The sequence below is a fragment of the Lonchura striata genome, chromosome 1, assembly GCF_050655825.1.
Source record: "Lonchura striata isolate lonStrDom1 chromosome 1, ASM5065582v1, whole genome shotgun sequence".
Lineage (NCBI taxonomy): Eukaryota > Metazoa > Chordata > Aves > Passeriformes > Estrildidae > Lonchura > Lonchura striata.
In genome coordinates, this window is record NC_140703.1 from 57765314 (window position 1) to 57790958 (window position 25645).

Consider the following 25645-nt stretch of genomic DNA (forward strand, 5'->3'; position numbering starts at 1 on the left):
CGGCTCAGTGTTGGGCCCTGTCCTGTTTAGTATCTTTTCAGTAATCTGGATGAGGGAATTGAATGCCCCCTCAGTCAGTCTGCAGATGATACCAAGCTGGGTGACAAGTGTTGAATTGCTGGAGGAAAGAAAGGTTCTGCAGAGGGATCTGAACAAGCTGGATCTGTGGGCTGAGGCCAGTTGCATGAGGTTCAACAAGGCCAGCTGGTGGGTCCTGGATGTTGGTCACAGTAATCCCCTGAAGTGCTGCAGGCTGGGGACAGAGTGGCTGGAAAGCTGCCCAGTGGAAAAGGCTCTGAGGGTGCTGGTTGACAGCTGCTGAAAGTGAGCCAGTGTGTGCTCATGTGGCCAGTAAGGCCACTGACACCCTGGTTTGTGTCAATAGTGTGGCCACCAGGACCACGGCAGTGATTGCTCCCCTGTACTCAGCATCTTGTTATATGCACCAGGTAGTTTAGATCCTGATTTGCATAGTCACTGTTAGCAATAACTGCTGACTCTATCCAAGATATATAGGTCAACAGTGTTGACCTAGGGAATTTTGCCCAGTGGGGTATAATGAGATTTCTATCATGGAATTCTTTATTCCTCCATGTAGATTTTTTTGTTGTATAGTTAATCCCTGGGTTCTGTTCTTTGTCCTCCCATGCATACATACAATGGGGCAACAAGGTTAAAAATATAGCACTTTCTGATGTGTTTAGTAAAGGAAATAAAAGGAGTGTGTTTAATACTTGCGTTTGGTTACCATCTCTGAGTAACATTCATAATTCTTTTGGGGGTTGTTAGGCACCTGTGTATATTATTAGGCATTATAAGCATATAACTCGATGAGTAGAATTTTCCTGAACTGCATCAATTATTTAATATTGGCCAGAGGTTATTAAATGTGAATGGAAAATGGCTTTTGATTAAAGCAACTATGGATATCACTATATCCTATCCAGTCCAATACTGTTCAGTCAACTCCCTGCTGAGAAACAAATTTAACTTTTTATCACAATAACTGAATAGTCTTTTGTTAAATGTAACAAATCATATAAAGGACAGCTCTCGAAAGCTGACATGAGACTGATTATTTGCAGTTGTAGAAGGGTACTAAAATGAAAATATGAGTTAAATGACATTTCACTTAAAGCTATGCTTGACTCTCTATATAAAGAGGAACGTGAAATTGGTGGAATAGAATTTGGTCTAGTTCAATCTCTAGAAGACCAAGTCTGTTGTAGTTAATTGCAAGAGAGCAATTTGTAAATATTAAAGCACTGGTCAAAGTTTGAAATTAATTGTTTTAATAATACTATTGGTATTGGTATTGATATGTATACTGGTATTATAATCCATTATTATTGTTTTTTGTTGGTGTTATTCTTTATGCTTTGATATTGCTGTGGTAACCAAGAAGGTTCCTTGTTTTTGCTTTACAGAAGGTGAAGAGACTGGAGTGATGGATAGCCTGTTGGAGGCCTTGCAGTCAGGTGCAGCTTTTCGAGACCGAAGGAAAAGGATACCTAGGTCCAAAGGTGAATAATCTATTTTAGATTTTATTTTCCAGAGAAAGTTAAAAGCATTATGGGTCCAGTGCTCTAGAATTTAGATACTGTCAGATTTAATTTGTTTGTGGAGTGAGTTTTCAGCGATGTTTAGATTGTTGCCTATGTCAGTAAGACTGGAAATTAATGTACTAAACTTATTATAGCCAGATCATTATGGCAAAACTTTTCAATACAGCCAAATGTACTTTAACTTTTTAGGGTTTATAATTATATGGGGTTAGTGACAGTTATCTTGCTCCATAAGTGAGTCTGAGTCAAATTATTTCTCTGGTATATAACTGTCATTTATTCCAAGAAATACCTAACTTGTAATTCTTAAATTCCTAAACTTCTGCTTTGTAATGTTGTAATACTCTGGTAGCTTTCAAATCGGTGTTTTATTTCCATTGTTTCTTTGCTTTTGCAGACACACCACAAAATCTCAGTCCAACCACACAGCGGCCTGTGCTGAAAGCTTGTAACCATGGTAATGAACCATATTCATGAATTGCATGCACTTCTTAGCTTAGCTTATGTAGTTGATCTGTGCTTTCAAGACTGCTGTGATTATTTTTTCAGTTTTTTACATTAGTGGAGTACTAAACCATATCAGAACTTGTTTTATAAGAATCATCTGAATATTACATCCTGAAACTATACTTACTAATTCCTCTGCAAAGCTCTTCTATCTTTTGTGGGATTTTTATTTATTAAAAATCTAATTATGTTTTTAAATGGTAGTACTTTTATAGTCCTTAAGAATTATTATGCAAGTTTTTTAGGGTTTAGGGAATTGTAATAGAAAGCAGAGATTGTGTAAGGTTTTAAGTGTTACTAAGTGCCTCTTATGCCGAATCTGAGAACTTTTGGCATTCATTCTGTGTTTCTTTGTCTTGGTTTTCTTGGTCCTATACCTGGAATGGTTTAAGCTATTGTTTATCAGTATTAATTCAAAAAGAGTGTTGACTCAACAAACTTATAGTAAATGTTTATTCGTAAACTCCTGAACTATCTCACTATAATCAGTAGGACTTGTTCTAGCAAGTTACAGTGCAGGTGTTGGTGCCTGTTAGCTTTGTTAGTCAGTCTACACAGTATTACTATATTGACTGTGTTTTATTTTTGAGGAGTCCAGAGTGACTAAGTTGCTCATGACTAGTGGTTTCAGGAAAAAGTGTCTATCTGTAGTCCTGTTAAAGAGAAGGTTTAATAATGGGGGTGGGGAGGTAAATCCTTTTTCTTAATTTTTCTAGAAGATTGCAATATTTCTTGATATGTAAAAGCACTACAGGTTTTATAGAACAGATGTCATAAAATTGATTCTATTAATTATACCTCATGTTTGAGTGTTTATTTCTCTGAGTGAAACAAAAAAACCAAACAAACCTGTTGAATTTGGCATATAAAAAAAATTGAAGAAAATAGAGCTGAAAGGACTTTTTGTCAATAATTACAGAAATTGGATCAAAGAGAAATCAAGTATATTTGACAGGTACTTGTCTAGCACATAACATATTGATATTTAAGAAATTACTATAGAGCACATCTGAATTTATACGCTAAGTATTTCTGCTTGTAAGAGCAGTCATATTGAATACTGCTTCTTATCAGCACATTCCATCTAGTTATCTGTCTGTGGACAGACTGTAGATTCCAGTTTTCAAACTTAACTGCTTTTGGTCAAACATTATGGCCATGTTTCAGATTAAAAAACAAAACAACAAAAACAAATAGTCACATTCACCAAAATTTTAATGCTGAAAAATCTTGGTCTAAACCATTGAGGAATTGGTAAATCAGATGGATATAATTTGGTTCTAAAGTTTGAAATTCAAATATCTAATTTGGAGGGAAGAGTGGAAGTAAGCTCTTGGATTTTTTTTGCCATTTTTACCAGTCGGTTTTTCCATAGAGCATTTTGAGACAGTCTCATTCTAAGACATTTTAAAATGAATTCAACATTTCTTTCACTTGTCTTGTTGGCTCAGAAACAGGCTAGTACAGATCTGAGCTTTATTTTAAGGAATTCATTAGCATGTTCTTGATTTGTTTACACTTGTCACAATGTCTGTGTGTTACATCTTACTATCTTGAGCCAAATAGAGCACCAAACCTGGTGTAGATTATGTTGAGTCCAAAGCATTGTTTTTCTTTTTAATAGAAGTATATGGTCATTTAGATTACTTACTGTCTAGAATGCATGCTAGACTTGGAGTGTCAAAGTCAATTTTGGATAATAAAGTTAATGTGGTCAGTCAAGATAGGAATGATAAAGTTTCTTTAATTTTCTGTTTCTGGGTTCAACAATGTATAATGTCAGTATTGTTCTCTGTATCAGTTTTTCTTGCACTTTATATCTGATATATAGATACATGCTCAATAGCCTGTTAGTTCTATCTGTATGTGTATATTAAGTGATGAATGCTCTATATAATGGTCTATTAGTTAGAGACCATACAAGCAAGAAGTCTGTGACTTCAACTCACTTCAGCTTCACTTCTCATATCCCCAGAAACTGGGATATGTCATTAGGCAGAAGTATTGGCTTGGTTGTTCCTAATTTGCTGGTTTTTTTCCCCAGCCTAAAACTTCAAATGGATGCCAAATTTTATATCATGGGAAAAAAACCACTGTCTTACTGTAAAGCTAAAATATGTGAAGATTGCTGAAAGTCCTTAAGTAGCAATTCAAGCACTTTCCATGTTTGCTTCTGTACTGGATTTGGCTGTTTCGTTTGACTGGTAACTGGTTTGGTTACTGTTTATTCTGCTGAGACTGACAGATTCATTTATAGTAGATATATTCTATTAATGCACACTGCAGATTCATACCTAGGATTCATCATACGGTCAAAAAGAATTACAAGTCATGACTTGAAAAGGCTGTCCTGAATCCTTTAGAGTGGAGTAATCTCTGTTGAGCAGGTGCCATCAAGTTCTAACTAATCTCTTCTGTTTAAAAACACAACCAACCACATTAATAAAATCTAGTTTAGTCTTTCTGATTACAGATATTTCTCTTATAAAAGTGGAAACCAAATCAGATCCAAGCATAAATAGTGTTATAAACCCAAACTGTCAATTAAGTGCCTTGCAACCACATTCTCTGTCTTCCCTGGTGGGATGGAAAAAGGTAAAGCTCATGTGTTGAGAAAAGAACAGTGTAATAATTGAAATAGGTTAATAATAATAATAATAATAATAATAATAATACGGAGGAGGAGGAGGAGAAGGAGAGTGGAATAAAAAGTAGAGGGAGGGGGAGGAATGAAACACAAGAGAAACAAGTGATACACAATACTATTGCTCACTACTGCTGACCCAGTCTCTTTGTAGCAATCAACTTCTCCTGACCAGCTTCCTCAGTTTGCATGCTGAGCCTGATGCCATATGGTATGGAGAATCCCTTTGGCCAGTTCAGACCAGCTGTCCCAGCTATGCTCCCCCCCAATTTATTGTGTCCCTGCTCACTGAGCAGGGCACATGCAGAGCATGTGAGCATCCCAGAGCATAGGAGCCTAAAAATTCCTTGACTCAGGATAGGCACTGCTGAGCAACAACTAAAACATCGGTGTGTTATCAACATCCTTTGTAGATTCAATTCAAAACAGAGCACTGTACCAGCTATTAGGAAGGAAATTAACTCTATCCCACACAAACACAGGACAGGAAACTGGTTTCATGTCTCACAGGGCATGAAAAGGGAGAGAAATACAGCGTGAATGCACCCTTCTCCATAACTGTCATATAAATGGAAGCAGGAAGGAAATTTGTCTAGCCATTGCCAAGGTCACTTTCATTGCTACAGAAGGTATCAAACTAGCATTTGCTTTTCAAGCTTAGCCAAACCCTGTAAAACAAAGTAATACAGAGAAGCAAGCCAATGCAGCTCAGGTCTAGAACTGAGAACTGAAATAGTTTCTTTTAACTAAATAGACTGCTTAAGGGTAAAAAAAGAGCAATAAAAAATTTAATTAAATGCTAGCTAATGCATGGGCCATTTTTCTCTTCATGATCTGTTGAGTTTCCCTGAAAGCTCTAGTCGTGTTCAGCTGGTACTTCTAGTTTAAAAAGTACTCATTCTCATGCCACATTCCATGGTAGCTGAATGTGTGTTATTTTATTTTCAATCCTACTGGATTCTTCTCTTATTGAACATGTTTCTAACATGATTCATGTTTAAAACAAATATGTGTTTAAAAAAAGATTGGATGTGGGGCTTGGTGCTATGGTTTAGTTGAGGTGTTAGGGCATGGGTTGGACTTGATGATCTTCAAAGTCTCTTCTAACCTTGTGAGTCTGTGATATGCAGGTTTTGTCAAGTTTAAATCTGCTCTGTTTTTGTGACCAGAATTACCAGTTGTATTTTTAATGCTTGTGACAAGGCCCATCAAGTCAGAATATTTCTTGTGGAGAAAAATTCCTGCTGTATAACTAACAGAAGTAATACACATTTGTAACTGCTAAATCTTGGAAGTGTTTTAATGCCTTAAGAATGGAATTAATATACACTAGATTTTAGCGGATATAGATATGATTGGTATATTTCATTCCCGTTCATAGTGGTTTTAATTTTTAAATTACCTACTGAATTACACCTATGTGCAAAACTATGTGTTAATGCTACAGTTTGCTTTAACTGCAAAGGACCATGGACTGCAGTAAATATTGTGGTACATACTTTTGCTGTAATTCCAATTCAGAGCACTGTTTGACACAGGCAAAATACTGCTATAGTTTTAGTGGTGTGCTTAGGATTCAATAGCAACTAACAGAGGAGCTCTTTTATTTGGGAAGCAGAAGAAAGTACTTAATTTTCAGTGATCAGGATTTTGCACATTAGAAGATCATTTCAAGCAGCTAATAGCTATGGCTGATCTGAGTTTTTCAGTTATTTACCACAAGAGTCATTTTCAGTTATTTACCACAGTCATTTGCAGCTTATATATTTACTTCAAGCTACTGAAGTCCAGATACATAGAACAGCATATTCAAGGTAGGGCAGAGCCCACTGCAGCACAGGAAACTGCATTATTCACTAAGTTTTTGGTCAGGTTTTGCAGCCTGCTTTAAGTTCTCTGCTGCTATGGCTACACATTTATTTGCTGTAGCATTAGCCAAGCTAATGCGACCTGAATTGCATGAATACAAATATGACATGCAGCTTTGATTGCATATAAACACATACCTCAAATGCAGTGGAAAGGGTTTATCTTTATGAGCAGATCATATTAAAAATGCTGTGAGTAAAGAAAAGCTATAATAAAATGCAAGCAAAAAGAAACCAGATTGTTTTTTGAGACTGCAGTGGTTGAAAGAAATCTTTCTGTCACAATCTGTAATTGCATTGTGGACTGCATTTCTAAAGATGACAAAAAGGTCTTGTTTCTATATTGAGATCAAACTTCCATGGTAAGAGATGGTTGTAATTATTATAGCTGTTTGTTCAGTACATCTGTACATAGTAGAATAATTTTCATGTCACATGTAGTCTGAAGCATTTTAAAGACTTCTGTTATAAAACCCTTATGTAGTAATGTCATTCTGTCCCAATTAAGCATAAGGAAAACATTTTTTCATGTGTGTTGACTTCTTTTCATCTCATATTTATAATAGAACTGTCATCTGATATTCATATTAATGTCTCTGTCTCTGCTACCTTATTTTTGACAAGCGAAGCTGACAGTGAGCTCAAGCTCATCTTAGTTCTTGAAACAGTGTGACCACATAGAGGTCATTTTTATTTCATCATTGTATGTGACAGCAAGCTATGATTGGCATTTCAACTTAATTTTTCCTTAAGTCTGTGTATGTGACTCTCTTTTCCTCAACTGTATGTAGCGAACATTAGGAAGCACCTAACAGTGAAGTAGCTACCCATGAAGATAACTTTTTCCCCAGAAGATGTTAGCAGTAAAGTCACCCTCTTGAGCATTAGCAGTCCTTCACAGTAGATACTGCTTTCAAGGCACTGTGCATGTTTACCCATGGGATCACAAAACATCAGCACCACTGGTGGAGAAAATTTTTGTAAAGCTTTGTGAAGTGTTAGGCAAGTTTTCTAGTAGAAGACATGGAATAATTGTAGGCACTGTTATGAAAGGAAAACATTTAATAGGATTTCTATTAAAAAATGGTTCTCAGATGTTGCCATTTTAAGACCAGATCTTCACTTCAATATTGACTTCATAGGTCAAGTAAAATTGCTGCTTATTCTACCAGAAATAATTCCCCTGGAACCATCTACACTGTTTATAATAGTTTTTTTTCCTAGCACATAAAGTGGAGTTCAAAGAAACTGACCATAAAAGTCAATTTTGCATGTGTGGAAAGAAAAAAATAATATGCAGACAAGGAAAATGAATTTGCACATTTTTATTTCTTTCTTTAGAGCTATTTCTACATTGCCACAGTTGCAAACATATACCATCACAAAAATATCCCTGAAGAATTTTCATTCTAAAATATCTAGGAAAAAGATTAATTTTGATGCAGAGTTTTTAGCAGTCTCTCACATTCATAATTTAATGTTAGAATTAAGTAAGTTTCCAACTCAGAAAGGACGGCAGCCAGGAAGAAGAGATTAGAATGAAAAATGAGAACTTCTTTGGGGGCAGCCTTTTCTAACAAAAGGTTCTTTAATAAAGACTGATATAAAGAGGTATAAACCACTCATTTATTTAATCATTTATTTATTTTAAAGTGCTGAATGCTGAAAAATGGTTGCAGACTGTCAAGAGTGGAAAAGGATACTTCAAATTAGTAGTAGTAATCACATATTATTACTGTGAAAATACTGATCTAGACAGAAAAAAATGCTATCTTGCCCTTAGTATAAGACAAACACACACTGGCAACCTTTAAAAGGGTGAGGAGGAATTGTAATCCTACTAAAAATTTCTCTATTTTATTTAGTTCTTGTGAGATTTCCCTTATCAACTCTCATGAGTGAGGTTGTATGCATGTCCTTCACCCTGTGTCTTATCATATAGCATCACATCTGAGCATAATGTAGACAAAAAGGAGAACCCAAGCTTTTTCAGAGTAAAAATTTTAAGTACTACCCTTAGACAAGGTAGACCTTATAATGGGGCATTTTCTCCAGAGGTTTGACAACTTCATTCTTAAAATGTGCCCTTTGAAGATGTCAAATTAGACATTTGGAAGGGCTAATTGCTCCTGTAAATATTTTGCCAGTGTTCATTGGTATTAGTTGAATAAGATCACAGCTCTCAAGGGAGGCAAGGACACTTACTGCAAGATAAGAACAGTAGAAAAGAGGTGACATTTGAAAGCATTGACACTGTATATTCCGTAACTGCATGTAGCCTAAATGTCAGCTTCATAATCACCTAGGTAGGTAACCAGATTTCCAAAAGCTACAGCAGACAAGTTATATATGCAAATCAGTCGGCTGAATATTTATCAGTGGAAAATCTTAAATCTGCAAAGAGAGCTGTAAATTACAAGCAATTTACCCATATTTGTCTTTTCTTATTTTAGGCACACAGAACTTCCCATTTGAAGACAATTACCATGTTTATAGTTATAGCAAAGAGATTCTTTCACTTCTCAGAGAACTTTTCAAGTCTCTTCCATATTTGTTAAACAGGATTTTAGGTATAAATTTACCAGTTTGTTTCACTTCTATTTTCTGAATGTTAAGAACAAGTAGTATCTAAACTTCTGCCTCATTCTTCAGGGGTTTTCATAAATTTGATCTGAGTAGCAGATTTGCTGAACAACAGCCATAAAGCTCTTTATATTGTGGGCTTTTAAAAATAGCTAGATAGATACACACACATATATATTTTCTCAAAGGGGTTATCTTTCATAAAGAAACCACAAATAAACCACAAGTGAAATATTAGGTAGGAAATTTTCATCAACTACACATTAAAAATGAGTTTTCTTTGGTAAAGATTTCACTGGGGACAAAATCTGAGATCCTAACAGAGTATGATTCCTGACCTGAGTCTGTTCTGTGACTCGTGATGTTTGGTTAATGCAACATTGTTTAGTCAGTCAGAATTCAAAAGATTTAGAGAAAGCACAAACATTTTTCCATTAAATTCTTCAAGCACTTTTCTTAAGTCATGTTTTTTTTTCCATGTAAGTGAATGTGTTCTATTAATGTTCTGGGATTTTTTCCTCCTTTGGGAGAATTTTGTTTCATTTTTTTTCCAAAGTGGTTGCTGTAACAGAAAAAAAATGTGTGTAGAAGAACTACTGGAGTTACGTTTCTTTATAGCCCTTTTTCTTTGTAGCCAATTCTCTGCAAAGGTGTAAACATGCAGAGAAAACAAGGGTATCTTTAACTTCTCCCTACTGTTGGGGTGGGAACACTTGGAAGATTTACTTTCAAGTTTTTGAATACTCTAAAGGGAAATTGGCAGTTCAGTTGTATCAGAATTAGTGCTTGTGCCTGCAAATTGCTTGATAAATCCAGTATCTTATTTCATTTGAAAAATAAATGAGTCTTGTGTATTTCCACCATACATGCCTAAGGCAATATCTGCATCAATCATCCAGCAAAATAATCTGAAGCCTCAAGAAGGCCTGTTAGTGGCTCAAACCTGGAGTTCATGAGTGATAAAGGAAGGAAATGCAGGAGTCAAATGCAGCTCTTGCCTGAATGGTAGAAGGAAGGATGATAGCCAGGCTTCCACTGAATGATCAGAAATAGTGTGAGCAGGTTGGTCTCCAAATCTTCTTTTCTTATGGTGAGGTAGGTTACAGATCCAAGATGGGAAGCTGCAGTTTAAGCAATTTAGGGAAAGAATATTTGGATTTTGGAAGATACTGGACTAATAAATCTATTCCCTTTCAGCAAGCACTCTGAAGTAGTTTGGCTTCTATACTTGGCATGGTAATCTTTAGCTTTAAAAAAAGTCAACAACTTTTTAAAGCAAAATTGTTTTAACCAAATGAAAATCTATGTGAAGTCTGTGCAATTTCCTACATGATTTTACTTCCTGAACTATAACTAGTATATGTTTTTTTCTTTGAGAGACTATAACTGTCTAGTTAGTAGCATAGTCTTTCTGTTACAATAGCTTGTCATGGTGTCTTCAAAAGAAGGCTTGTTTGTAATGGTGATGGTTTTTATTTCCATAAGGGAAAGAGTTTTTATCATGCTTTTTTGTCTCCTGATATTATCTATCTCCATACACCAGAGAAATAAAAGAAAAGCTGTTACCTGACCCTATAAGCTTGACCGTGTTTGCCATAGGTTTTAAAAAATCTGAAGACAGGGATTTGGAAAACTAAGAGTGAATTTATTCTATACTATTCAAACTTGCAGTTCTTGATATTTTCCCTCCTTGTAGCATAGCAAAATGATAAAATAAGAAATTGAAAAGATAACATCGGGACTACTTAGTGTCATAAACAGGGAAATGGAATGAGATCTCAGCAGATTTTCAGCACAGGCAAATAATTATTCCAGAGGTTTTTCTTTTTATCTGTTTTCTTAGGCTTTAAGCCTGTTTCCTTGTATATGAAAAGAGATGCGTGTACATGGTGCATTATAATACAGTGCACATAAAAATACTTGAATTAGCTCTAGACAGTCTACTTTGTGTACTTGAGGCAGGATAGCTGTTAGGTCAGGAGCAAATTTGGATATCACAGCCAAGTTTGGGGGCTTCAGAAAATATTTGAACATCTGTGTACTACACCTAATCGAACTATGCAGTTTCAGAAGCATGTCCAAGAATGTGGCAGGAATCATTACCATCCATCCCAATCCATTATGATTATTTGAATCAGTAGATTCACTTACATTTATTATTTATAGTGGCACTCTGTCAGTAGAGGAGCTAATGAACAGAAGGGAACTTTCCAGGGATATAGAAAACATAGTTTAAATCCTCACCTTGAGGGAACAATAAATCTTGTTGAACCAGGGTTAAACACAGCTGAGTAAGAGCTTTCATTACTCGGTTTAACTTTGGCACTTAGGTTTTACTGGTCTTCTAGCTTGGTAACTAAATTTATTAACAAGAAGAAATTAATATCAGAGTTGTGTACCTTAGCTGAAAGGCAGCTGTTTGAGTTACTACAGTTACATGTTAGCCAGAAAAATAAGTTTTAAAGGTGGTTGATCATCCCATTGTTTTCTCTAGGCTCTAGAGAAGGGATCAGAATATAAAACCTATTAATACATAAAGGCTTCTGATGCTCTTATAGCTTTATACAAAGTTGTTATTTTATGATTTTGGTTGTTTTTTTACTGTAGTCATAATTACATTTGGTGATTTTTTTTTTAATGTTGCCTTAGTTTCAAAAGCAGACATTAATCCCCAAATACTTTCAACTCCTTGCCAAAATTGCTTTATTTTAAGTGCATAAGCACAAAAATATTTATCTGGGGACATATTCTTATTTCAGTGGGTGCATTTTATTGGTTTATTATTTATTATTATCAGAGAAGGGAGAGTGAGTATATTTTTTTTTCTTCCTATGCTCTAAAACATAAATATCTCATTTAATCCATCTTTTCCAAGAGAAAGTGAACTTTATGGTAGCTAATCTTTCACTGCCATCAGCAGTTCAAGAGCTGTCTGAGTCAATCTAATGCTTCCAAATCTGCTGATTAATTCATATGAACACAATGCCAAATTAGGCAATTAGGCTGGGGGAGGAGCTTGTGGAGGACATTGTTTTGGTCAGTATTTATAAAGTGAGATAACACTAAATGACAGCTATGTCAAAATAAATGCTACAAGCTAATAGAGCACCCCATCCTTTCCTCTGATCCTAAACTTCATGGAGGTGAGTGGGAAGTGGCTTTGGTTTTGGGTTGCTTGGGTTTTTATAGAATCATTAAGGTTGAAAAAGACCTCCAATATCATCAAGTTCAATCTTTGATCGAACACCACCATGTCAACTGAACAACGGCACTAAGTGCCACATCCAGTAATTTTTTGAACACTACCAAATATGGTGGCCCTACCGCCTCCCTGGGTAGCCCATGTCAAAGCATTGCCACCCATTCAGTGAAGAAATTCTTCCTGGTGTCCAACCTGAAGCTACCCTTGTACAGCTTGAGGCTGTGTACTCTTGTCCTGTTGCTGATTGCCTGGGAAAAGAGGCCAACCTCCTCCTTGCTGCAACTTTCTTTCAAGCAGTTGTAGGGAGTGATAAGGTCTACCCTGAGCTTCTTTTTTCCCCAGGATAAACAATCCCAGCTCCATTGCCCTTCTCTGGACATGCTCCAGCACCTCAATGTCTTTCTTGAGAGGCCCGTAAACAATCAGAGGGTTTGAGTGCCACTTGAGTGTCTCACCAGTGCTGAGTACAGGGGGACAATGAGTGCCCTGGTCTTGCTGGCCTCACCATTGTTGACACAGGCCAGGATGCCATTGGCCTTCTTGGCCACCTGGGCACACACTGGATCATGTTTAGTTGCTGTCAACCAGCACCCCCATGTCCTTTTCCACTTGGCAGCTTTCTAGCCACTCTGCCTCCAGCCTGTAGTGCTGTAAGGGGTTGTTGTTACTCAAGTTCAGGACCCACCAGTTGGCCTTGTTGGACCTCATACAGTTGGCCTCAGTCCATTGATCCAGCTTATCCAGATCCTGCAGAAACTTCCTGACCTCCAGCAGATCAACACTCCCACCCAGCTTGGTGTCATCTGCAAGCTGAATATGCACTTGATACACTCATCCAGATGATCAGTAAGGAGATTAAATAGGACTTGTCCCAGTGCTGAGCCCTGGGGAACACTGCTAGCAACTGACTGCCGGCTTTGTTTAGTTCCTTTCTCCACCACTTCTCCACCACTCTCTGGACCTGGCCATCCAGGCAGCAAAGAGTGTACCCTCTCTAAGCCATGGCTTGTCAGCTTCTCCAGGAAAATGGTGTAGGAGGTCTTGTTGAAGTGTTGAAGGTCTTACTGAAGTCTGTGTAGACTACTTCCATAGCCTTTCATCGGTCACCTGGATGATGAAAGGAGATCAGGTTGGTCAAGCAGGACCTGCCTTTCCTAAAACCGTGTTGGCTGGGCCTGATGCCCTGGTTGTCCTGCACATGCTGTGTGGTGGTGCACAAAATAATCTGTTCTATAAACTTCCTGAGCATCAAGGTCAGGCTGCCAGGCCCGTAATTTACAGGATCATCCTTCCCACCCTTCTGGTAGAAGTGTGATATTTGTCACAATTTGCATTGTTTGGTTCATAAACTGAGATCTCCAGACTCTCTTTGCAGATCTCTACAATTACATTGAAAGGTAGAATCAAAACAATAAACACATAGAATGGCTTATAATGTTAATTACTCGGGGAAATCAGGTGTTAAGCATTTTTAACTGACCTCCAAAATTATCTATGTATATAGTCTCTTGAAGAGATAAAATATCTTATAAACAGATGCACAGGGTGTTTAGGTTCCTTGTAGTGAGTGGCTAGAGAGAGGTACATACCTATCCTACACAGGAGTTAGCCTATATTAATTGTTAATAATCAATGACTTCATGCCTCCAATTTACAGTGCTTGAGGCTGAGATACCTGGTAAGGGCTATTCATGTTTTAGTTCTCTGTCTCTTTGCATAATAAAGTTAATAAAATAGGACACAGCACACTCAATACTGCAGATGAAACAATAGCTTGAATAGCTGCTCTTTAAGTTCATGTTCCGTCCTAGGCAAGGAATGATACAAGTGCTTCTGAGGGGCAAAAAAAATGTAGTTCTCTTACATGCACAAAATTTACATTAATCTTGGATAGCTAACTTTGTTATTCTTCCAAATTCTAGTATTTTGATACTCGTCTCTTTTCCTTTACTACAGAATATGCTTGTGTACATGCAGCTAGTACAATAATAATATTTTTTTATCTACTCATGCTTTATTTAACTGGATTAAAAGTAAATAGATCAGTAGTGTGACTTTAAGTTATGCAGCCTTCCTGGAATGCAAGGCGAGTTCTTAACTTCATCATAAACAGTATATCAGGATTGATGTGTGAGTAGCCCCTTTTTGGCTATTCAGCACAGAATAAAAAGTACTTTGCTATCAGGTAATCCTGATAGCAAAAAAATATAAAAATTAGTTTTATAATTGTACTGTAGATGGTAGTCTTCCTCTTTCTCTAAGAAATAGAAAATCATTTTAATTCTGTGTGATCCATCATCAGGCAACTACTCAAAAAAGTAACATTCTTAAATGCTCTCAAATGTCCAGTAGCAAAAATAAATGAAGGGCAGAGTGCATTAAGGGATTTCCAGTTGTGTCTCACAGGGCAGAGAAAACTGCTGTGAGAGAGCTCCTGGGATAGCTCCTACTCTTGCTGCCTTTAGCAATAGCTTCCTGACTAATCAGTCTCTGAGCTTACCCCAGTGCTTTAAGTATGTTCTTTCTCTGTTGCCAGCTGCTGACTGAAAACAGGACACAGCCAATTACTCTCCGCTGAGCTTACCCAGTCTCTGTTTATCCACCTAACAGCAGTTGCTCTGAGATCATTTTATTGAAAACTTGTTATGTAGTGAGATCTGCTATTATAAAATCCTGTATTTGTTTCAGTGGGGTCAGAAATACAGGAATCTGACAGTCTAAGATTGGATTTTATTATTTGGAATAGTTGCTTCCTATGGGACAGAAAACAAAGCAGGCTGAAGTGGAATTTCTTTCTTTTCCAGATTCCAATGCCCATCAAATAGAAAAAGGATTATCTTTAATATTAGAAGTTAAAAAATAAACTTTTAATGACTTTTTATTTGCAGATACTACTCGCTATATCCTAATTTCTTGGCTTTGGTTCTGATCTTCCTTTGTGGATCTTTTTTCTTCCTTCCAGTTCGCATCAGAAACCATATGAGAGTTTTTCTTGTCCCCAACCACACCTTGTAGCATCCTTATTCTAACCCATCTTTCTTACTCATTTATCAGTCCTATAGAACATTAGCACATTCAACAGAACTACTTAACTCTAGTTTATAAAACATTTTACTCCTATTTCAGTCTGTAACTGCAGGTTTAAATAAGGGCATATTTGACCTGTGCCAATAAACTATAATATGTACTGCGGTCTAAAAATGAGAATATTACTTATTATAGAAGTCTTTTACACTCACATTAATAATAAAGCTTTGGTGAAAATGTGCATGTTGAAGGAACTAAGCAACCAGAAAGGCTGCAAAGCACCTTTGGCTGATGTTTTCTGGGAAAGCTGTAGAAAAAATATACTTTTATTACTTTTCTAGTAACTGAAAGTCCAAAGCGATACATTTTAAAAAATGTAAAAGCTAAATGAGAGACAGGTCAGCAATAACTTAATCTGCTGTCCAAAAGCAATAAATTATTCTAAAATTAAATAGCCATACAGTTTGCATCCTTTTAAAGTTCTGAGGTGAAGGTGGTGGGGTGTGATTCAAACATCTTATGCTTAGACCTCCCATCCAAAACTGAGTGGCATTCAGAATCTGGTTTTGCTCAGATACTGCTGCAAGATGCACTTTAGGATCTGCTAGCTCTGGGTTTGCATCATGCAGTCAAACAAGATTTTCTTCATCTATACCTCTACAATGCTAGTGCATTGAGTACTTGCAAGGTATTTTTTTCTAATACTTAGTACCTCTTTGCTTTAATTTAGCCCATTTGAAAAAAGTCACCAACAGGTGTTACTTCTTATTTTTAATTTAAAAATCTTTATACCCTTAGCCTGCACTGACATAATGGAAGTTATTTCAATGTTTGCATTACAGTAATACATTTTTGCAAGTGATAAGAAAACTTACTTGGTCAAGAGCACTTTTAACAAAAGTACTAACTATTTCATATGGAAATAAAGTTTGACCACATTAATCTACCAGGGCCTGGCTTTTTCAAAGCTAAACTAAACAAGTTAGGGAGAACAGTAGGAAAACATCAGAAATGGGAATGCTTATCTTAAGCTGCCAGTGTGTTTGCTAGTAAAGAGTGCACTGCACTGCCTTATGTTCTTGACTTCAATTGCAGATTTCAGCCTTGATTTTTTTTTAGTTATTAATGTAGAATTATCTCTACATCAAATTGTCTACCTTCAAAAACCAAGTTGAGTGCAATAAAATTTTCATAATCTGTTTATTTTCTTGGAATATGGTGAACAAGTTATTGGAGAAGTCTACTTCACAGTGCTTTGTATTTGGAAAACAGTGCTGCAGCGTTGCTGTCCTAAACAAGATTTTCAGATTTTGGAGCTAATTATATACTTTGTACACTTACATGAGGTATACTGATGAGAAAAACATATTGCTCTTTCTCGTGATGAAGCTGCTTCTCTGGAGTATTAAGTTCTGCTACATATCTTTAGGACAGGAAGAGCTTGGTAGTTTTCACACTGCATAATACTAAAAGTATCATAATTGGTATTTCAATGTCTTTTAACATGTTAATATTTGGTGTATCACAGACATTAAATTTAAGCTTTGAGATGATGCCATTTTCAGTACATATTGAAATCCTTACTCTGTTTGATGAAAGTAGCATACTTTAACAGATGTTTTACCTGTTGTCGTTGAGGAGTTACTTGACTTTGAGGTATATGAGCAGTGCTGGGTTTGATGTTTAGTTCTTAAACTTGCATAGAAGTGGGTATGTGGGAGTGAGCAAAAGAAAGCTGAAATATCTTTCAATTTACTCAGTAAATCAGTCCAGGCTTATTAAGTCAGCCTAAGAATAGAACTTCTATCAGCTTAACTTTCCACTGGGATTTATGATTGGAGTGCATATAATAACTCATTACTGATCAATGCACGAGAGATGCTCTGTTGTAATATGTATTCATGGGAAGTATCTGTACTTGTTTTCCATTTTACATTTTTGTAAATAAAATCCCATTAATTATTAACAAAAAATTGAGTCAACCTTGAAACTCTCTGGATCACAGTGCATCAATCAAACAGAAGCAGTGATTTTTCTAGGATTTTTTTTCCCCAAATAGTTTTCCAATTAATATTACTTATTTCTTCCTTGTTGGGAAATTACATTTTCGGCACTTTAAGGAAACAAGAAATACTGCTGTCTAACCAATATTATTTGTTGAACTGAATTAATCCTTAAAGCAAGTTAATAAGAATATCATCCAAAGCCATAACAAGAGAATATAAAAATTACCCGAGTGCTGCTACAGACACTTTTGATAAATATGTTCATATTTCTTCATCACAATTGGAGTTTACCTAAAAGTTTAATTTCTAATACAATATAAATAATTGCAACGAAAACTTGGGGCAGAGGTCTATTAGTTTAAAGAAGAAGTGTTTATTGTTTTTTCTTGTTAATGTTTTGAAATTGTTTCATTTGTGCTCATTCCTTTGATAATTTGAATATGAAGATAAATATGGAAATAAATTATTTCACACAAACAGTGGTGCTAGAAATGAGATTGTATTTTAACTTCTGAGTCACTTTTTAAAACCTACTTTGATAATAGTCATTCTCCCCATGTTAAAAAACAAGAGAAAATAAAGCACTTACTTTGCAGAAAGATATCAGTGAAGTATCTACATTTTTTACATTTCTCTACATACAGGATGCTATACAAAGATGTGGCAGGTGACATCATAGTCAAACTGATTTTTGAAGTCTTGAAGGATACTAATTTCTTGGGATGGGTATTTGATTGCTAGGCAGTTCAGTGGCCCAGCTGTGTTAGCAAGAGTCACCTGAAGTACTGTTTATAACCATTATTCTGGGTTGAGTTTGTGTTTGATAAACTCATAAGCATTACAAAAAAAAGTAACAAGTCTATGGTGTTTTCAAAGGTGTAACAACTCACAGTAGCTTCCTGACTTAAATGTGTCAATTCAAAAAGAGGAAAAAGCAGCTTGAAGTTTGCTGTTTTGTTTGGGATAAAAGTTTTGAAGAGTGCTTCTGAAACACTTTATTTACGTGTTTTATTTTCTGGTACAGTATTTTCAGTTAATTCAGATTCAGCTCAAATTAACAACTCTATGTGCTTTGGGATAATTAAATTATGTTTCCTCTTATCTTGGCTCACCATGCAGACTGTTGCCCACCCCTATAGCTGCTTTTACTCCATTGCTATAGCAGCTCTGTTATTTAGGGATAAATCTTTTCTTCTCCCCATCAGTTATTGTGAAAGAAATGTAAGCCACCTGTGAAAAAAATTAGCATATTTGCAGTGACTTCTTGTGTTGGTTGTCTGGCTGCATTCCAGGTAATTTTATGTCTGTGTAAGGGAAGAAGAAAATAAAGGTATTTCAGCTGTTCCTAGTTCTTAAAATTGACCCTGATGTAGCATGGACTGGGAGAAAGGGGAATGGGAGGATGAAGAAAACCCGGTTCTTATGAATCAAAGTGGAAAATGAAGGAGGAGGGATGTGAAGGGCGGCTGCACGGGTGCATGAGCCCAAGCCTGCTGTTGGGAGCATCGGCCGCCACATCGTCCGGGCAACCCAGGTTGCCATGGCGATGGCAGCAGGACCGAGGGATGAGTACAGCTCCCAGTGCCCAGCCCTCCCCCGGACTGCAGCTGCCAGATGAGTGTTAGAGACTCCCTGAACCTTGTTCTGGCAAAACACTTTTGTTCCCGGCTGAAGGGAGCACCAAACGAAGCTGCTGCTGAGTTTACAAAGCTGTTGCACATTTAGCAAAGCTTTACAGTCATGGGTGCTGGCAGTTGGTGAAGAGCAGTAGGACATAGAAGGTAGATATGGAAAACACTGGTTCTGCTCCAGGGAAACCTGCCATGATGCAGTTAATTTTTAAAAAAATATTTATTTAGGAATATAGGTGACTACTAATAGCACAGGCACTCTAATTGCCTCCCAGAAAAACAGCATAAAAACTGACTTTGTCCCTGTTATTTGTTATCAAGAGGTCATTGCATAGCAATACATTTCTGTAGTAGTAGCACACTTTATTTTTACTGCACAAATGGGCATTCTCTGTAATTTCAAATGTGAGTTGTACTTAACTCTAAATGAGGATTTTAAGGAACATGTCTTTATATACTAGGAAAGAATCCTTAAAATAGCCAATTGCATTCAACCTTAAAATTTCATCAAAGAAGGACATCATGTGTGTTTGTTTCTAGAAGGTTAAAATTGCTTGCAGTTAAAACTGGTTACAGTATTTTAGATGACCAAGATTTTTATCACCATTGTACTGTATCAACTAGCTTAAAAGGCAAAATGGTTGTTTTTCTGCTTTTTTTATCCTGTCTGTGCACATATACCTATTTATAACATCCAATCCTATCACTTGATTATTTCCTTCAACTCCAGGAAAATGTTTGAAACTGACTGTTAAATGAGGATTTTGTTGTGCTTAGGTTTGGGAATTTGGGAGTAGGGGATGTTTGCTTGGTTGCTTGGGATTTTTCAGGGTTTTTTGTGTAGTGAGGAGGAAGGGTGAGTATTGTTGTTAAAGTTGTAATGTGATACCCAGAAAGATTTAGTAGAAATCCTAGGTTGAAAATAAATGTGGTAACTCTTCCATAAATGAGTCTGTCACTGAATAGCAGGCTGACTGCCATCAAGAAACACTTCTGACACAGTAGATGTATTTTGGGAAAGGGGGGAGTAATAGAATGGGTTATTTGATGGGGAATCTGAGAATGTATTGCCTGAGAGAAATGTCTGGGGCAGAGCTGCGATACCTACTCTTTTTTCTTTTTTTTTTTTCCTGTTGCTAAGACAAAGAGAAAAAATAAATTTTACCCCAAGTGTACATTTTTCTGCATTGTATTCAAAACTGAAATTTCTTTCAGTTTGGCATGAAATATTTGCTTTTCTAAGAGAAAGAAAGAAAAGCAATTGAGAAAGAAGGAGATGGATGTTACTGTCTTTGCTCAACACCCAGATTACTTCATCATTTAGCCAGGAGATGAGAACACAGATTCAGTTTTGTTCCTTTGTGTGAGAATGTTTGTGAATTTTCTAGAAATAAACAAGTCACCTACCCACCAAGCTTAGCTGCTCTTTCCCAATCACTGCATGCTCTGAATATCTATGAGTAGTGGAACAGTCCCAGTAGATTAAGTCTAACTTAAGTCTCAGTGAGAAATGGGTTTGACTGAGTTAATCAAGACATCCAGACACTGCATTGGATCATCAGCCTACTTTTTAGGTGAAATTGCAAGGTTTATGGCCTCGGTTACTAAAGTTTAGATAACCCTTAGGTCAGGGTATAAAATCTAAGAAGATATAGATTCATCTATGCGCCTTTTGTGTGAGGTGCAGGATTTTCTCTGTGGATGATGTACTAGTAGAATCAAAAGAAAACATGCCTGCAGCCTTTCTTTTCACATCTTTTATACAACCCTTCTTTTTGTAATAACCTGTGAAAACATGCCACAATAAGTGGCAATTTTTTTTATCTGCCTTTGGAGAAACAGAATCCCAAGGCACCTTCCCTGAATACCTTGGGAATAAAAGCTTCTGTGTTTGACTAGTTCTCAAGATCATAGGACCAATGCTTTTTCTTCACACTTTTTCCCCTCTTTTTCTTTCTTTTCTTTTGGAGGTTCACATTTTGCAACAGAATTAAAATTACCGCACTAACTTCTGAAAAAAGTTGCTATTCTAATTTCACTTCATAGTTTTCCAGATCATCTCTCTCACTGGCCTTTTCTGGGGGCCTTCACGGGAGAAATTGTTTTAAAAGGATGATGAATCAATTTAGGCAAAAGCAAGATAAATTCTTCTACACTTTCAGGGAAATGTCTCTTGTATTTTTCTGTCAAATGATCATCAATATGTATTAATGTCTGGTGTGCAAGTACTAACCAGTCATTTCCTGAATATTTTATCTATTTCTGTTTTTTTCTTCACTTTTTTTTTTCCATTAGTTATGGTTAAGATAAGCATTGAAGAGCATAGTATATGTTTGTCATGTCCCTGCCATATTTTCCTAAACTACCAGAAGGATATAAAACAGCATTTAGGTTAGGGTTTTGTCCCAAATGAAAATGTTCTTCCTGGTATGTACATTTTATGAGAACATGAATTCATTCTTTCCTGGGTTTTACATTGCTGTGTTAGCATCTTCCATCACCTCAACAACTCATCCATTTTTCCAAATGCATTCCTAGTGTTCAGTACATCTAACATAGTAATACATTTTAAAATAAACAAACAAACACAACAACAAAACCAAAAACCTTCTACTCTTTTGGACTCACTGCATGTTAAAGATTGAAGTAATTGGTTGGCAATGGTGAGATAACATTGTAGGCATAACTGTTCACTGGATAGCAGGTGAATTTTTTTTACTTTCCATAATGTAGAAGGGGAGCCTCTTGTTAAAAAAAAAAGAGCACTCAGAGGAACATCAGAAAGGGAGTGGCAAACAGCTGATTTGTGTGGCTTTGGTTGGTGTGGGTGTTGTTGGTTTGCTTTTTTAGTAGAATTGGATGTCCCAAAAACTGCCAGAAATCAGTCCGAGAGGTTTTTCTTGTTCTTTCATGAATCCTTTACATTTTGGCTTAGGGAATCCTGGGAATGTTTTGTGATAGTTTGAGTTTTTTTTGCAGAAGGAAAAGTGGAATTATATGTTGATCAATTAATATTCTCCCCAGGAGAAGTGCATACTTTAGTGTTCTGTTCTGTAAGACTTAGGTGGTAATGGAACTATTTTCTCTGATTTAGCTACATAATATTAATATTATGGATCAGAAATAATTTTTCTAAGTGATTTAAATAAGGATTTATTTTAGTCAATGCAAATATTACCAATTTAATAACAGTGGCGGAAAGTTCCACTATAGAATTATCATTATCCACAGTGGAAATATAACATGCTTTTCATCCAAAAACACAGATATAAGCCCTTAAAACAGCATTCCTCTACAGAAACATCTGAACAGTGGTTTGCTGGAAATCTGAGTGTGACAGACCTTTATTTTTAAGCATACACTGTAACTTGATACATACCATGGTTTAGAGCTTCTCACAAACCAGAGAGCTGAACCATTCACCAACTGCTTTAAGCAAAGGAAGATTGCAATTCATTTAGTGATTCAGTTCTTTTCAGATCATCCTTGGAAACTTAGATGTGAGGCAGATCCATGTGTTGAGATATGTAACATCTCTGTTGCCACACAATTCATTGTGCTACTTAGTGTATCAGTGAATTCTGTAATATAATGCAAACTTATATTTGTAACTACAGATGATGTTTTAAAATAGTATAATAATTTTAAAATATTATAATTATTCTTTTTCATCTTTGTAGAACATTAAAGATCTTCTCTTTTAGTATTAACATACTAGCTGAGCATGGTACGAAAAATACAGAGTTTATCTATTATCTCATGCTAGGAAAGTCTGAGTTTCATTTAAATGATTCACTGTTCAACATTCAGGTATAATTACTGTAAGGTCATAATAACAGGTCAAAAGGGGAATTTCTTTTTGGTTCAAATGATAGTATTACCTAATAAAGAGAAAATTCCCAACAAAGCTAGGTGTCAATGAATTGTTAAAATTACAGAGTATAATTCTCTTGGTTCCTCCTCCCATCTTTAAAAATAATTGATACTTTATATTTTCTAAGTGTTGCTCTGGTGCCAGTGTATAGGAGATTCTAAACAAAACCAGTTTTATACATTAACCTTCCTGAATAGTTTATGCGTTAAAAATTGTAACAGTAAAGTGAAACCAGATGGACTGAGTAGAGTTGACAGCACCTTTCTGAGTGATGAAATTGCTATTGATTTATGACAAATGCCACTAAAAGCAGGCAGGGACTGTTTTGTTGCTGTCAGATGAGAACTGAAAGTAGGCAGGTTTTGTTATCAATCATTTGTTGTCGGTGTAAGACAGTGGCAGGCTGCTATAATTGATTTGATAGCTCTGTCTGACTTGAGCTCCAGTGGCCACCACAGATCGTGGCAATGCAGCAGTGCAGAGAATTGACATGAAAAAGAAGTGGCATGACTCCTCAGAGGCCAAGTTGTATGATTTAAAGGTGCATGTTTGTCAAAACATTTTATAAATCAGAATTTTCAGACTTAGAGGCAATTTATTGATAGCATGCAGTTTTGAGGTTAGTCTGGAAATGGGCTTATGTTATCTTGTGGCATTAATTTAATAGATGTTTTATGATCTAAAAGGATTTGCATGGGTAAAGAGGCTTTTTTTTTTTTTTTTTTTTCTTTGCCTTGAAGAACAGCTTACAGGATTTCATTCAGTTTGGTCTTTTGATGAAACTTTTCCCCTGATATAGTATCTGTCCCAGTTATGCCTAGTGTGATTGTAGAGTATCACTATGACACTTTGATCCTCTGTAATAAGCTGGGTTTTGTGTTTTAAAGAAATAAAATAATGATGGCTACTGAAGACCTAATATGACTATTGAATAAAGCTTTGGAGACTTAATTCTGAGATAACCCCAAATTAATCTGTAATGTAATGTCCAGAAAACCTTACATATTTCTCTGACTTTTTGATTTCTGAACAGTTTCAAGTTTGGTTCCAGCTGAGTTAATTAACAAACACTTTGCCGTTTCCTACAACGGTAAGGATTATAGAACTGGAAAACACACAGCAGAGAATTATCTTAAGAAATATGAAGTCATGGATGCATTCTTTCTCTTCCTTTTTTAAGCATTAGTTATATAAATTAGATACAAACTTTATTCACAAAAAAACCTCTGTAATTATACTTATTTTATGTATCTGAGAGCTAGAGAGACAAGAAAGCATCATGAACTTTATATAAGCAGAGGATTCATGAGCTGGGAAGAACTTGGACAGTTAAGTAAGTGTAAAGATCAGGCTTATTTTTAATTCCACTGCTGTGCATCTGTACAAAAAGTCAATAGTTCTCTGTCTGGATCAAGAGAAATATTTTTGCAAATAAAAAGTGCGATATTCACAGTGTTCAAAAATAATTAATTCAACTAGACTTAATGTAGAGCAAGGCTGCTAGGTTAATACAGACAAATAGACTATTTAAAATTAAGTGATTGAAACTGTGGCTTGTTTAGTCTAACAAAAGGAAGACAAGAAGAAAGTGTATGTGTACATAGATGGTGTGTGTGTAAAATACACAGATCTGTATTACATGCAATTTAAATATAGATACAGTTATAATATATACAATCTGTCGTATATGTTTGGGAGGGTAAATGTTAGAGAAAAATGTTAACAGCATAAACACAAGAACAAATGGAGATTAGTAACTAGTGCAACTAACTAGTGCAATTTTGAAAATAGCATTCTAGCAGGATGGATTGCTGGTCCCATTTATATGGGGACATTTAAAAAATTAATCTATTAATCAACAAGTAAAAGTATATTAGCATAATTATTTAAAATAATTAAAGAACTGGAATCTCTTAAGTCTTATATCCTATATTTTAATTGTGACTTTCTCCACACAAATTTGTATTTTTCTCAGTCAGTTCCTGTTTACTTAAAAGGGTTATCTATTTTAGATAAAATGTTCTCTCAAAAAAAGATGTTCATCAGTTGTGTTTGTATTACAGAAAAAAATTGGTAGGATTTTTATACTCCAAGTGTCAAATATAGCTAGATCTTTTAAATATATATAGCTTTCCTGGGTTTTTTTTCAATTTTGTTAGCATCCCCAAAGTGAAAGGAAAGAAAAAAATGTTTATTTTATTTATGCTGATGGATATTAATTGCAGAGTAATATTATATATAGTATGAAGAAAGCAAAGGCAACTAATGGATGTAAAGAGAGATAATACTGTTTCTAAAAAGATTTGAGTTTAAAGAGAGTATCAGGTGGATAAGACATGGAAAGCTACTTCAACTACCTGAGTGTTTTGATAAAACACTTAAAGGTAAGATGTAAAGACACAAAAGGAGTCCTGTATTCAGGAAGAAATCAGAAGAGACTTAGAAAATTGAAACAACTAGGATTAAAGGTTTAGGTAAAGGCAGAAATACGGCAATAATCTCAGAGTCCTTGAGTTTCTACAACCGGAAAAAGTTGTAGTGATTTCACTGTTCCAACTCCTAATTGTTAATCTAGGAAGGGATATGCAAAAACTCTGTGAGAAGAAATTTTCTGAAGAATTTGGATCTAAATTATTTGGACTTCATTATATTTATCGTCTTAAGTTTTACCTAGAAACATTTACCGCAAGGCATCAGAACAAAGGTGTAATACCTTCCTGCTGATTACTGAGCAACTG

The 25645-nt window shown here is 35.8% G+C and overlaps 1 protein-coding gene across 8 annotated transcripts in view; it reads left to right on the plus strand.

Annotated features, from left to right (window-relative positions):
* Nucleotides 1–25645, plus strand: part of DIAPH3 (diaphanous related formin 3) — a 208424-nt gene that overhangs the window by 151418 nt on the left and 31361 nt on the right. For all 8 annotated transcript variants that reach the window (XM_085576840.1, XM_031504802.3, XM_077781371.2 and 5 more), the window contains 2 exons: nt 1428–1523; nt 1963–2022. In XM_085576840.1, coding sequence (XP_085432966.1) covers nt 1428–1523; nt 1963–2022 — 156 coding nt within the window. The remainder of the gene's footprint in view (nt 1–1427; nt 1524–1962; nt 2023–25645) is intronic.